The sequence below is a fragment of the Peromyscus californicus genome, unplaced genomic scaffold (assembly GCF_007827085.1).
Source record: "Peromyscus californicus insignis strain IS unplaced genomic scaffold, ASM782708v3 Scaffold_20__1_contigs__length_68692818, whole genome shotgun sequence".
Lineage (NCBI taxonomy): Eukaryota > Metazoa > Chordata > Mammalia > Rodentia > Cricetidae > Peromyscus > Peromyscus californicus.
This window is the reverse complement of record NW_026294503.1, coordinates 2,146,254-2,161,652: the sequence shown is the minus strand read 5'-3', so window position 1 is coordinate 2,161,652 and position 15,399 is coordinate 2,146,254. Positions and strand designations below refer to the sequence as shown.

The 15,399-nt window shown below is 42.7% G+C and overlaps 1 protein-coding gene across 4 annotated transcripts in view; it reads left to right on the top strand.

Annotated features, from left to right (window-relative positions):
* The window catches only part of Nipal2 (NIPA like domain containing 2), an 87,985-nt gene extending 76,359 nt beyond the window's left edge, over positions 1-11,626 (top strand). For all 4 annotated transcript variants that reach the window (XM_052747604.1, XM_052747605.1, XM_052747603.1 and 1 more), the window contains 4 exons: positions 1,316-1,404; positions 5,774-5,837; positions 6,892-6,986; positions 8,471-11,626. In XM_052747604.1, the coding sequence (XP_052603564.1) occupies positions 1,316-1,404; positions 5,774-5,837; positions 6,892-6,986; positions 8,471-8,583 (361 nt within the window). In that variant the 3' untranslated portion in view covers positions 8,584-11,626. The remainder of the gene's footprint in view (positions 1-1,315; positions 1,405-5,773; positions 5,838-6,891; positions 6,987-8,470) is intronic.
* The last annotated feature ends 3,773 nt before the right edge of the window (positions 11,627-15,399 follow it).

Here is a 15,399-nt window from a genome sequence, read left to right as displayed (position 1 = left end):
ATGGGATTTAGGAATGATTGTTTCATGTTTCTCTTGGGTCCTAATACTGGTGACATGGAACATTTTTAATTCCTGTCCCCCACCTCCATCTGTTTTAATCACTCTCCCCACTTTTCACATTGTGATTAAACCTCTGCCTGCTGGGCTCTTTTGAGTTAGCCAGAGAGTTCACCCCAAAACACTATGCAGAAGCATCTCCCAGTGCCCAGAAGGAAACCAGATCTCAAACTGCTGATGAGGGGTGGGGCTTGTTCTACAGATGGCAGCAGTCTATCCTGTGGGTAAGTAGATCTTGGGCCTGAGGCAGGAGAGTGACAGGAGGAATCTACTTCCTGAGATGGAGTGTGTTTATCATACTTCACCATTCTATTTCGCCACCTCTGTCTTCTGAATTAATCGGTGCTGCTGCAGTGCCTTGGGGGATTTAGTGATTAGTGTCATTACTTTATAGCACACTTCAGGAATGTAAAGGCAGACACAGCTAAAGGAAGACTGTATCTTGTCAACCTTATTTAACTCTCTCTCAAAGTAAAAACGTAGTCCTCCACCTTGATTTCCATTAAAATTACCCAAGGTTTGTTTGTACATGTGTACACACACACACACACACACACACACACACACACACACACACACACTAGCTTTATCCACAAACCTCTTTTTTTTTTTTCAGTTATTCTTGACATCTGCTGTCCTTGCTGGAGAGTGAGCAGATCACTCGCCCTACCTAACAGCAGTACTTTTTGAAACCTCCCAGGTAATGCCCATGCAAGGCACTGCTTTGTCTCTGCCTGAGCAGCACAGCCAGTGTGGGAACTTGTGTTCCTGGGGGTGGCCGGAGCAGAAGCTCAGCTCCCACATGTGCTCTGCAGCTGGAGCACCAAGCATTGCTTTTGAAACATTAAACATTCCTTTGCTTCTCTGTCTGCTTTCTTGGCACGTGGCATGTCAGTGGATAGCTGTACGTTCCCCAGATATGATATTCCACAGGTTCTAAGGTCTATCCTAATGAATCAGCCCCGGCGTGATACTGGTCCAGCAGCTTGAATCACTTCCAACTCAAACTTCTGTGGCCTCAGAATATGATTAATTGCTTTTCATTGGTACTGTTGTTGGTTTAAACAGACCGTAAAACCTGACATCTGATCTCATACATCAGATGCATCGAAGCTCGGACCGCTGATTGGAAGTGCCCTTCCTCTGCACTTCCTCTCCTTTGTAGTTGAGGCTACAGAGCATGCACTTCTTCAAGTTATTGTTAGCGTGTTGCTGAGCGCTGCTGACCTGGAGCCTCAGTAATTGCCATCTCCTATAGGTTCCTGAATCAAGCCACAAAGCTCTACACGATGACCACAGTGGTTCCAGTCAACCATGTTTTCTTCACAACTAGTGCCATCATCGCAGGTGAGTTCTGGCTTTCCACGGAAGGCAAAACCACCCCAGCACAAGTACAAGATCTTTTCAGACTCAAAGGAGGAACAAGGAAGCTTTGGGTGTCCATGTCCCCAGCCTCCAGCCAGTGTCTAATTTCGTTCGAGGTCCTCTCCTTTGTGTGGATACTCCCTGGGGCTCTCTGCTTCCTCATGCAGCTCAGTCCTGTTTTGATGGCTCTCATTGACTTGAGAGTTCTAATGACTAGAAAGTGTTTCCTTACTCTGGAGCTCAAATTAGTTTCCTTATGAATTCAAGACACTCACCTTTGCTGTACTTTCTCAGTCTTCTGCCTGCAGCTCCTGCTAATCAAAGTGACAGGAAAATCCTCTCGAGTCTTCCCTGCAGGCCAAACACCCCAGTCCCTTGAATTCATCCTCTGTGCCCACATCACCTTAATGAGAGAACAGGGTCCCTGATCTAATTTACCATTGCACAGAAGGCCTGACAGACTCCACATTTGCTAGTCCTCTCTTAGAGCTCTTGTATTTTAATGAAAATACCTTTACATTTGCAGAGATATAATGTTAAAAAAGTACAAACTTAAAACTTGGTCCAAACCAAAATGCACTAAATTCAAGTAAATCATGTATAAATTTGATAATGGTAGGCCCTGGCTCAATATTATCAATAATCTCAAGCTACCTGATGTATCTGCCGTTTTCTTGTCAGGCTGCTGCTACGGAACTTGCTATGTAGACCAGGCTGGCCTCTAACTCATCATCCTCCTGCCTCTGCATCCTGAGTGCTGGGACCACAGATATGTGCCCCCAGGCCAATGGACAGGTTCTTGAAGTAATTCATACAGCCTTCTGTTTCCCAAAAAATTGAACCTCAAAGAAATACTGTAAGAAAAGCTTATATCCCAAGGCATCTATCTTTTTTTAGTGTCTAGTGCTTTCTAGTGAAAGTGATAAAAGATTGTATGTTGATGTGCCCTAGAATTATCAGAAAGCTAAAATAAAAAGCAAAAAGATTACAGGTATGACATGCACCCTAATAATCAATATACAGAAAAATGTAAAAAATAATGTAGTTCCCTGAGCAGAAGGTTTTTCAGCTAATAGGGCTGTGTATAGCGTTCAGGACTTTCTAGAAATACTAACAGCTCGTCTGATGTTGCATGTGGAGTGGCAGGGAAGCTTTTCGATGGCCTCTCCTCCCAGCAGTGAAGGTGAAATGGTTAGTTCCTTCCTGCCAAGTTAATAAGCGTTGGTTTTTATCGCAGTGGCCAGCCTGGACAAGTCTGCCCTGTCATCGGCACCTCACAGGGCTGGGGAGCTGGCGCCGCTCTCCCAGACTGAGGTTCATGGTATTATCAAGGGCGTTAAAAAAGCTTCTACAAGTCAACACCAAAACCTGAGTGACTTGACTTTAGGTGGGCAAAGGACCTAAATGTGCCTGCAAAGAAAATATAAAATGGCCAGCAAGCAAATGACGCCAAACATCAGTAATCAGCAAGGAAAGAAAATGAGATGTCACTTCACGCATTCAGAGGATGACTACTGTTTGCTGTGGTGTTATTTTGTTTTGTTGTGGAGATAGTGTCTCTCTATGTAGTCCTGGCTATCCTAGAAATCACTGTGATACCTCAAACTCACAGAGATCTGCCTGCCTCTGCCTCCTGAGTGCTGGGATTAAAGGAATATGCCCAGCCAAAGGCTTATTTGTTTATGTATTTTATGTGTATGGTGTTTTGTCTGCATGTGCATCTGCACCCCAGAAGAGGGCATCACATCCCATGAGACTACAGTTATAGGTGGTTGTGAGCCACCATGTGGGTACTGGGCATTGAACTCAGGACCTCTAGAAGAGCAGCTAATGCTCTTAACTGCTGAGTAATCACTCCAACCCTCGGGTGGCCACTACTAAAAATTTTTTTAAAGTAACAGCAAAGATATGAGACATTGGAATGTTAACTCCTGTACTATTGGTAAATGGAAATATAAAATTATATAGCCATTATGGGAAACAGTATGCAGTTTCTCAAAATTTTTTAAATTATTCTACAATCCAGCAATTCTACTCCTGTGTATGTACCCCAAAAATGAACACAAATTTATAACAGTAACCATAATAGCCAAAAGATGAAAGCAATCCCAGTATCCATTGACAGATGAGTGGACAGAAAAATGTAATGAGTGCACACAATAGAATACTATTCACATTTAACAGAAAGGGAATTCTGCCACTTGCTCCAGTGCTGGTGAAACACGAGGACATTATTAAGAGAATCAAGTCAATCTCAGAAAGAAAAGGAAAGTAGTGAGCCCATGTACTTGAAAGAAACACATGGTGGTTACCAGAGAAGAGAAGAGGAAATGCTTGATCAGAATACAGTTTCAAGTTTTCAAAATGAAACTGTTGTCAGATTTGAATATGCAGCAATGCAAATACGTTTAACACTACTGAACTTCATACATAAAAACGGTTAAGATGGTAAATGTTACATCTTGAAAACATACCTAACATGACTATAAGTTTGATTATTATAGATGACTATTAACCTCATTTCTTAATTATCCTAAATAGTTTGTAATAATGGCTTTCAAGTACTAGAAATTTACATTACATTTTTAATGTAGTTTTAAAATAAAAAAAGTCTCTGCTCTCTAAAACAGAAATTCCATTTCCAGAAACTCATTCTGATGACACAGAAATCTCAAACACTGGGGGAGGTGTGTACAAACAAGCTCGTTACTACTTGGCTGAAGAGTGAGCACATAGATACAGCTTACATGCCCTTAGAGAAGTTATCATTAGGGTGCATTGCCTAGATTAACAAAAACCTTCACATGATTAAAGAGAGGTCCATCACAGCACAGGGAGTGCTTGGGAAGTGCGCATCCATGTGGAAACATTCAGCAGAAGTGGATGAGGTTCATTCTGTAAGTGAGGAGGTGAGGTTGAGACTGAGTAAGCTTCTCCTAAGGGTAGGTCTCACCCTGCTCACCATGGTGTCTCCAGTACCTATAGAGTACCTTCTAAAAGATATGGCAAAACTGGCACCCACCACACACACAGCTAGTTTCAGATGGTCTATGATTTAAAAATTTCCTACTTAATAAAAGCTCTGCAAAGTCCTTTGGACCTTAAATGAAGAAATCATTGGGACTAACTGGAAGAAGTCATTAAACCAGATGATACATGCTTTTTCCCCATGGCCTACAGGGGAAACCAGAGGAAGAAAATGGCAGAAAGCTCCATGGAGAAAAATGGGTCAAGGCAACGCCCAGTTGCCAGAGATTCCGCTAGTGCCCGTATGGGCATCTGGCCAGACTTACAGAACATAGGATATAGCCAAAGAGATAGCATTGCTGCAGCAGGCAGCCTGGAGCAGGCCTGCCATGACAGTGGCCTCACCATCCAGCTGCTTCTCACGGTGGGTCCACTGACTCCTGATGAAAACCATTGGTGGAAGACGGTTGCTGGAGTTTGGTTCTCTTGCATGTTCCACAGAGAAACCCTGGACTGAATAAGACATTGCTGTTTACAGTGCTGGGAAAACATCTCAGTAAAGGGCTTTCCACATTTAAAAAAGGGGGTGGAGCTGTGTCTATGACCCCAGAGGCTGACCAGCCAGCCAAACCACATTGGTACGTTCCAGGTCAGTGAGAGACCCTGCCTCTAAAAATGAAGTGGATGTACAGCTCATGAGAAAGGACACAGGTTGTGCTCTGGCCTCTAGCATATGCACACTTATGACTATGCATGCATATGCAAATACATGCACATATAGACAAAAATGAAATTTCTGCTTACGAAACCTACGTTGGTTTTATAACATTGATAATTATATTAAGCCTACAAGACCATGCAAGTCTTTTGAGTAGCTTGAAATGTAAGAATAGCACACAGGGTCTTTTAAATTAAAATATTTAATATACATTTTAAGGGAAGCCACACATAGAAAAAATACATTTACATGATTTTTTTTTTTTTCGTTTTTCGAGACAGGGTTTCTCTGTGTAGCTTTGTGCCTTTCCTGGGACTCGCTTGGTAGCCCAGGCTGGCCTCGAACTCACAGAGATCCACCTGGCTCTGCCTCCCGAGTGCTGGGATTAAAGGCGTGCGCCACCACCGCCTGGCCTGATTTTTTTTTTTTTTTTTTTTTTTTGAGATAGGGTTTCTCGGTGTAGTTTTGGTGCCTGTCCTGGAATCTCTCTCTGTAGACCAGGCTGGCCTCAAACTCACAGAGATCTGCCTGGCTCTGCCTCCCAAGTGCTGGGATTAAAGGCATGCACCACCGCTGCCCGGCTATTTACACAATTTTTTAAAAAATAATGTGTTGCTATTATAAATACCCCTGCCCTAAAATTAGCTCTGTCCTCTTCTTATACAGGCATCATATTTTACCAGGAATTCCTTGGTGCTGCTCTTCTCACTGTATTTATATATCTCTTTGGGTGAGTAAAAGTCTCAGAGGTAAGGTATGTGAAGTTCTATTAATTTTGTATAGGATTTTTGGCACAGTACCTCAAGTATAGAAAATTGGAACATACTACAAGAAACATATTTTTCAACTTAACACTCTACACAGGGCTTTGTGCCCTTGGCTTTGTGGCTTGTGTCCCCCTTTGAGAGTTCTGAAACACTGGGGATTTTCAGTTCCGGCCAAAATCATAAATCCACTGGTGTCTGTGGTTCCTCCATAGCTGTTTAGTTCTCTATCAGGCCACCTCTCCCTCGGAGCTCCTAGGTTGGATCACCCAAGTGAAAGGCCAAGGCTGGTAGATTCTAGTCTTAGATGAAGCAACCTCAGGTTGGTAGCTGCCCTTTTTATCATAAAACAGCCAGTTTGGCCTTTTTTGGAGACTTGGTGGATGTCACCACTGACATTTGCTGGCAAACCGAGCGCCGAACCTTGACGATGTGTTGCCAATGAATAGCTACTTCCATGGGCTCCAGGCACACCCCGTTAATGTTTAGCTGCCTCTTGATCTGCTATTCAGCATGACCATTGTTATGCAAACTTGAGCCTAGTCTATTTTCAACATAGGAAACCATCTATCTTGAAAATTTAATTTCATAAGACATTTGGGCGCGGCCAAACTTCTGGGGTCTGGAAACTATGACTACTCTTATGGCCAAGGACAATGAGAATTCTTAGAAAATTAAAGAATAGCTTGTTTTTCACTTGTGTTGCATGCCAGTAATGGGTCTGGGCATGCATGGATAGAAAATGAGACCTAGTGTCTACCCAAAGGGTTTAGAGCCTGAATTAGCCTCCAGATGGTGAAAACCTGGGGCAGAGATTTATTGGAAACTGCCCAAGTCTTGGTTCTGGGTATAACTCTTACTGGCTGTAAGAATTAAGACAAGTTTGAGGCAGTTTACCATGAGAAATGGGACATACAAAACTGATGGACTTCATGTCATCATGTAAAAGTTAGGGTGCAGTTATTTAATGCAATGGCTGCTTCAGTATTCCTGTGTTCTTCATTAGCATGTTTCTTACAGGTGCTTTCTCTCATTCCTTGGAGTATTTTTGGTGACGAGAAATAGAGAAAATGACCATCTACAACAGTCTTTTATTGATTTTGGAAATATTCCTGGTAAGAAAAAAAGATATGTATATTTTTTCTCTGATTTATAGTAGTAGATTGTCCTTGGGCCCGAGATGGTTCAGTGGATACAAGCGCTTGCCACCAGGCCTGATGACACAGGTTTACATGGTTGAAGGCGATACCCGACCTTACAAGAGTTCTGACCTCCGTACACACACACACAGTCATCCTTTTAGAACACAGGAAGAAAATTTACCCTTATAAATTAATCATTGTTGGCACTATTTTAGATGCTAACATAAGAACATAATTTTTACCTCAGGAAATGCATTTAGTGATGAAGCCCAGTGAGGTATAATGTTGATAATTTATAGATGTCAGTTCTGCACAGAACAATGAGGTTGTTGGGGAACTGACCAGAGTTCCTTGATGTGGGTCACTTGGAGGATCACACTGGGATTTCCTTAAAGTGTCAAAGGACATGGATGCATGGGGAATGGCAAATTCCTGACACCTACAGACCCTTTGATGGGATACCCAAGGACTGATGGTCCAGATGCTGAAGAATAGCATTCCTGAGGAAGACTGAGGCAGCTTGTTCCCTGTGATGCCAAGAGTGACAACCACCACCACCAGGATGTGAACACCCTCCTTCCTCACTTCATTCACGCACAATGGGTACCATCTTTCCAATGCTCGTTTCCACTGAGAAACAACCCAGCTTGTGTGTGTACAGTACGCACAGAAGCAAAATCCAGAGCAAAGGCAGCCATCCTTACCACCCTCCCACCCTAACTCACCCACCCACTCCCAGCTTTGCTAGGGATTTTGGGTGACCTACAGGTTTCCATGCAATAGTAGAGATAGTTTTGTCCACCATTCTGTCCATCATGCCTTTAAAGCAAAAAAAAAAAAGAAAAAAAATCACTAAAGTTTCTATAAGATTGAGAAATGAAGACCAAAGGAGTGAGTTTGGTATTCTCTTTGCTATGTGAGCTACCTAATCAAGAGCACTCAGTGATAGGATTGGCATTAGCAGCAGCAATGCTCATTAGGGCTCATTTAAAACTGATTTTTTTGTAAGAAATAAAAATGCTGGAAAATAAAAGGATTTGTTTGTATGTAACTATTTTCTGCTTCGCAGAGCTTCCTGTATAGGATCTGCAGTGGCTCTTAGAGCTCTGGTCCATGATGTTTCCTGTGTTGTTGTATAGATAGGGGGAAGACAAAACATAGCGTTGAAAGGTCTGGAGATGAGTGACTAGTTATGTGGCTCTCCTGATTGTTCCAACCTGTCCTCATGCCCAGTGCAGAGCGGGCAGATGTCATGTGGATAAGTGTGTGACCACATGACAAGTGCTAGGAGATTTCTGTGGGCCTTTCCTTCCTTGACGTTTTATCTTTTTCATTGAGAGGGTAACCACATAGTATTTTTTAAAGGCATAAAATGTGGCCAGAACTGGAGAGAAATTATTAGGACATTTTTATCTTTTAAGAGCTCAAAAGGTCTTTTATGATTATTATCTCCACAGGGAAACAAATGTTGGACAAAATACAACCAGATTCAAATGGCTTATCCTATGGAACCTTGCCTGATGGAAGTGACTCAACCCGGAGCCAGAGTGGAGAGAAGAAAGAAGCCTAAAATGCTGAGAGGGATGCCGTTGGCCTGTTATTCAATACCACCTTTTTAAAACATTGCACATGTTCAATTTGTGTCAGCAGCTATTTCACGCTGACATGTGTGCACATTCGATTCAGTCCTCTCCCCCACTGTGGACAATCAGGGCCCTCCTAATCTCTAACAGTCTAATGCTTTCATGGAATGTAACTCAAAGTGCTCCCCACACCCTGCATCTCTCCCTAGCGATCATCTAACTGGCTGTATCTTAATGAGAGCCTGGCTGCTTGAGCAGGATGTCACACAAAAATGTGCGCTCAAGATTTGGCCATAGAAGGCATAGGTTGCTCCTCCATGTGGCTTGCAGAATCAGCTTGTTGGCTTCAAAACACTCTCTGCTGCCACAACCTGTCTTTAAAGAAAGGTCTGATGTGCTTCTCTTGGGCATTTTCTACGAGCCTTTCGTGAGGACTTACTCCTTTTTCCCTGTCAGGATGGCAAATCTTCTTTTCAGAAAACCAACTCTGTTAAAATCCTCCTTTGAAAATAAAGGGCTTCTTTAAAAAACAGAATTTACAAATGGTATTCTGTGTTGGTATATACCAAAAACTCAAAGACCTGGCTGCTGGCATTTTTTTTTTCTTAGAAAAAAGGGGGCCTATGGGGGCTGGGGATTTAGGTCAGTGGTAGAGCACTTGTCTAGCAAGCACAAGGCCCTGGGTTCCGGTCCTCAGCAGGGGGGGACCTATGCTGGGCAGTGGTGGTGCACACCTTTAAACCCAGCACTGGGGAGGCAGAGACAGGTAGATCTCTGAGTTCAGGACCATCCTGGTCTACAGGGTGAGCTCCGGGACAGCTAGGGTTACACAGAGAAACCGTGTCTCAAAAACTTAAGAAAAAAATGGGGGTGGGGAGCATTTAAGACATAAAACGGTGCTCACCTCTGTGGCATATGTACTAAAATTCAAACAGCACATTTTATCATGGTCTTTGTGTTAAGTATGATACACAAATTTTTCAAGTGTTAAAAATTTTGCAGCAATGTTTATTTTTTCAATAAAACTCTAGAATGGTAGTATTTTCTCCAGCCTTATGGTCCTATTATATTTACATTGAAATTGAAGGAAAACATGTCATATGCCTTAAGTTGTTACAGACCCTATACTTTATTGGGTGGGTTTCTATGTTTTAGCTTCCAATACAAGTCTCAAAATGGCATTTAGATTCTTAGGATATTCGTACTACACACTGTTTCTCCCTCCAAGTCCTCTGAAGCTTTGCTACTGTGGAATTTCTTTCTGTATGCTGTGAATATATGTGGCTCCCATTGGATAATAAATAAAGCAGTTTTGGCCTATGGCAAGAAAGCTGACAGCCAGGCTGGAAATCCAAGCAGATACAGAGAGAAGAAGGGCAGAGTCGGGAGATATATGAGCTGCTGCCAAAGGAGCAACAAGATGCCAGCAGACTGGCAATGCCATGGCCATGTGGCAACATATAGATTAATAGGAATGGATTGATTTAAGATCCAAGAGTTAGCTAGCAAGAAACTGAAGCCATAGGCCATACAGTTTGTAATTAGTGTAAGCCTCTGAGTGATTATTTTATAAGCAGCTGCAGGACTGTGGGGCCAGGCAGGACTGAGAAACTTCTGGCTACACTTGGCCAGTTTTTCTAGAAAAGGAAAATCATGATCAGAGAATTGGGTCTCAGCTCCTTGAATCTGGCTATCGACTATAGCCAATAGAAGAACCTGTGCCTTGTATGACTTCTCTGCTTCCCCTTAGCACACTCACTAACATACATTTGCAGGCAGAATCTGTAGTAACTTTTATTGTTTGTGCTATACCTAATATTTAAACAATGAGAAAAGAGGACACATTTATTGTAACTAAATAATAAGATCCATCCTTAATGACACTTTAATCATGCCACCCAGTGTCACTGAAGACTTGTGTTTGTGCATGGCGCTAAACTTGGAGCTAGTGAGATGCTAATCTTAATTGTTTCTAGTCTTTTAATGTTTTATTTATTATAACCTGAACTCCTGACCAAACTGGAATAACCCAAAGCCCATCTCTGACTTCAAATTATTATTAACAGTTCCTGCCACTGTGAAAAGTGTCCCATTAATCTGGATGCAACAGTCAGATAATTAATGACATGTTTTACTGAATGGGTGCAGCACGTTGGCTCTGGGAGGCTCAGCTAAGTTATGTGTCTGGTGCCTTAAACAACAAATTTCTAGTAAATCTTGACATTAGTTTCAAAGATTGGGAAGCAATTAGAACAACGAGTTTTCCTTGAACTGGGACCACGTTCATAGTTACAACACCCAGTTTTGAGCACTGTAGAATTTTGCAGACATGGCGTAACAACAGTATGTTGGTACCCTCCAACATTTGCATGAAAGGTTTTGAGAAATGAAATTCATTATTCGGTACAGAAATGCTTTTGAAATCAAGGTTAGATATATTATATTCAGACCTAATTTTACTAACTGTGGTGCACCAAACCAAGGTGGATAGAAGTCTTAGTTTACTGGCCTATAGAGTGTTTCTCTCCCTCTTTTTCATGCTCAGTGCCTGACAACAGCCAAAGCCAACCCACCCCTTCTGGAGTTGTAAGCTGGGAACCTTTGGCCAACATTTGGCTCATCTGACTGTTTGTCTAGACCAAGGATTGGCTTTTTCAGTAAAGACTTAAAAAGTAAATATTTGGGGGTTTGTGTTGTCCATATGGTATCTGTCCCTCACTACTCAGCTATTCCATCATAGCACAAATGTAGCCATAGACAATATGTAAACAAGTGAGAATGGATGTACATCTGTAATTATTAACAAACAAAAAAATTAGTAGCCAATCCATGTCTGTAGTTTGCCAAGGCCTGGTCCAGACTCTTTGCCCTTGCTATCCAACTTTTTTTCTTGTTTCTTGAGCACTGGAGAGCTAAAAAAAAAAAAAAGAAAAAATTGACACTTCATGGTTTGTGACAAATCAGATGCTTGATATTTATATTAGGATCATTTTGCTTATATAAGAAATAAATGGATTTGTTATGAGTTTATTCTCAGAGTCCAACTTTGTCTCTTTGGAAAGCAGTGATTCATTTATGGACATCACTAAACAGGCTGGAAGTATTTACCCAGTCCCACGTACCACTCTGGTAATAGCTTTGGGAATTATCTCTCGTAGTCAATGAGTGCAGTGGTCTCCCCATCTGACCACTTAGTTTAAATGCTTGCTTACCCTACGCTATAACACTCTCATTAGCAAAATCCCTTGAAAACTAATACACCAAAAGATTTTCAAGCAGAGATTAAGAATATATTCTTCACACACACACACACACACACACACACACACACTTCCACCCCCACCTCCACATACACATGTTCCATGAACAGCACTGGAGTTTCTGTTCTATTCGTGGAAAAAGAAGGAAAAGAGGAAGATTTCATGGATGTGTGCAACCTTGTGGCTATTGAAGAATAATGTGACAATGTCTAAGTTTAGCTCCAAAGAAAGCAGGTATGATGGTGGACATGACTCAGATGAACGGAGATATGAAGCCAAGAACCGCCTGCGTGCTCTGTGTTTTCCAGGCACACAACACATCCAGGAATAGTGACTGCACATGCTTGGCCCCTTTGAAGCCTGCCTCTGGGATGCCAATTTAATAGAAATAAGAAGGCTATGAACACAGCAGTGAGTAAAATGAACCTTCCCAGCACCCGTCCAGTTTGCTTTATGCAAACCCTGGGGCTTGCTATTTAGGCAATCTTTAAGCAACTGTAAGCCTAATGCATGTGACTGGCACTTGTCCATCCCTCGACTCGGTCTTTTTTTCTGTTGAAGTTTCACCTTTTCAGGATGTCATGTAGCTGGGATCATACAACATGCAGCCTTTTGAGCCTGGTTCCTTTCATTTCTTTTTTTTTTTTTCTTTTCGAGACAGGGTTTCTCTGTGTAGCTTTGCGCCTTTTCCTGGAACTCACTTGGTAGCCCAGGCTGGCCTCGAACTCACAGAGGTCCACCTGGCTCTGCCTCCCGAGTGCTGGGATTAAAGGCGTGCGCCACCACCGCCCGGCTCCTTTCATTTCTTAATACACATTTACCTTGCCTCCATGTCTCTCATGTAGTCACCTAGGGAGATTGCCAGGTAAACACCACACATTCCGCACTGCTGATAGCTCCGAGTTGAACTGAACATGATCGTATAAGGAATTGTGAGGCTGCTTCTAATCATTAGACTCATCAACAGCCTGGCTCTTATTATGACCATCTAGAAGCAAAAATTAAAAAATAAAAAAATAATCCACACATACATGGTTTCAAATATAGACCAGTCTGGGGCTATTGAATACATTGCTTTAAAACAGCAATTGTGGTAAATCCGAGGAAGAGCCTTCCCACCCAGAAATTCTTGTCTGTCCCTTTCTTACCAGCCTGAGGGTACCACACAACACGCTGTCCTGTGCCAGGAGAACAATTGGCTCCAGGAGCTATGGCCGAACTAGGAAAAACCCCTTTCAATGTGGTTCCTTATTGAGACTTACTGAGTCCCAACCACAGCAGAAGAGAGGAATATCAACCCCACAGCAAAAAAGTGACTTTTCAAGGTACACCCAGCTGAGCAAGCCATTGCTAGGAAGTTCACAGAGTCCTGGGCAAGATGCAAGATAGTCTCCATGTTCCAGCAAGGAACCTCCTTCCAAGGGTGAGCCGCTGCTCTGCAGGCGTGACCAGTCTCCCAGCACACCCACTTCCAGAACCTTACCTTTGCTGGTTTTAATTTTAAAACAAGCCTCAGACAGTTTCTTGGGCTTTCCTCCCCATGTCCAGAGCACTCTACCTAAGCCTTCTGAACACAATGCACCTACAAGAAAATGAATCAGCTTGAGAGTGCTTGATCTAGAGATTCAAAGCTTAGGATCATTGCCTGATTATCAACTATTCATCCAATTACCAAATGGCTCAAACTGCCAAATACTCATGAAGCCACTGGATCGAAATTGGTTGCCTACTATTTTTAGTGTGTGTTTGGTTTGATGTTGTTTTAGAACACTTTTGATTTTGCTTCTTGAACACTGAGCAGAAGGTATAGAGATTTCCCACATAATTCCAGTCCCTGCCCTTGCACAGCCCCCCTTTATCAACATTCTCCCTCACATGGCATATCTGGTACCATCAGTGAGCTTATTCCCGTGAATCCTTATCATGCCTCATTCCTTGTCTCCATTAGGGTCCCTGTTCTGGGTCAGTTTTCTTTTTTTGTTTTTGTCAACTTGCTACAAGCTAGAGTTATCTGTGAGGTGGGAATCACAGTTGAAAAATGCCTTTCTAGGACTGGTCTGTAGACAAGCCTGTGGGGCATTCTCTTGATTAGTGATTAAGGTGGAAAGGCCCAGCCCATTGTAGGTAATGCCACCATGGGCTGGTGGTGCTGAATCCTATAAGAGAGCAGGCTGATGCCCCTTTCAGAATGGAGCTGGGGGGGATAGGTGGGAGGTGGGGGGAGGGAACAGGAGAAGGGAGGGGAAACTGTGGTTGGTATGTAAAATAAATGAAAAACATTTAATAAATAAATAAATATCACTTAAAGAAAGAAAGAAAGAAAGAAAGAAAGAAAGAAAGAAAGAAAGAAAGAAAGAAAGAAAGAAAGAAAGCAGCTGAGCAAGCCAGGAAGAGCAAGCCAGTAGGCAGCACCCTCCATTGCCTCTGCTTCAGCTCCTGCCCTGACTTCCTTCAATAATGGACTGAGATACAAGAAGGATAAGCAAAAGAACTTCCCAAGTTGCTTATAGTCATGGTATTTCATCAATGCAATAGAAACCATAACTAAGACAGTGTTCTTAGAGGTGTGTATTCTGCAACTTGATTAAAGGCTTGGTGACACTCATCACCGCCACAGTGTCGTACCAAAGATGCTCTGAAGTCCCTGTGCTCCCCCAACCTCCCCTCCCCACTTAGCCTCTGGTCGTTTTGCTGTCATGGGAGTTTTGCTGTTTCTGGAACCTCATACAGTTTTTCTCATACCATACACAGCCCTTTGAGCCTGGCTGCTTTCATTTCTTAGTATTCATTTATCTTTCCTTGTCCTCTCATGGCTTGGTAATCTATCTCTGCTTAGTACTGAATAAGGTGCCACTGTCTGGATGTACCTCGGTTTACCATTCATCTACCAAAGGACATCTTGGCTGCTTCCAAATCTTGACAGCTTGTAGTCCTTAGGAACATAAAATGAATGAGATATGAAGACCAGCATCTTGGGGGCTTACCACCTAGTTGTGGAAATAGCAGGTATTATTTACTGAGCCCACAGAGCCCCAGGCAGACACTACGCTTCATCTTCTCTTTGAGTTGCTCATTTTATCCTTACAATTTATCCAGTAGGGAGGCCTTCTCTACACTTCCCATATTAGAAAACCAGAGCACACAACAGCACAGAGATTAGAGTCAGATGAGTTGGAGAGTGACACCTAGAGCACGAAATTTAAGGAGGTCATGAAATCTTCCTTTTAGGGTCGTGAGAAGGCCGCTCCTGTATGTGCAGAACACCAAGAGTAAGTCTAGTCTTGTACACACCCTACTGTGTTCCAGCCCTTGACCAGTACACTGGTCTTACACCCAAGACGTACAACTCTTTTTTTAATTACTTAGTTTATTTTTCATTTTATGTGCATTGGTGTTTTGCCATGGGTGTCGGGTCCCCTGGGACTGGAGTCACAGACGGTTGTGAGCTGCCGTGTGGGTGCTGGGAATTGAACCCGGGTCCTCTGGAAGAGCAGCCAGTGCTCTTAACTGTTGAGCCATCTCTCCAGCCCCAGCATATAACTC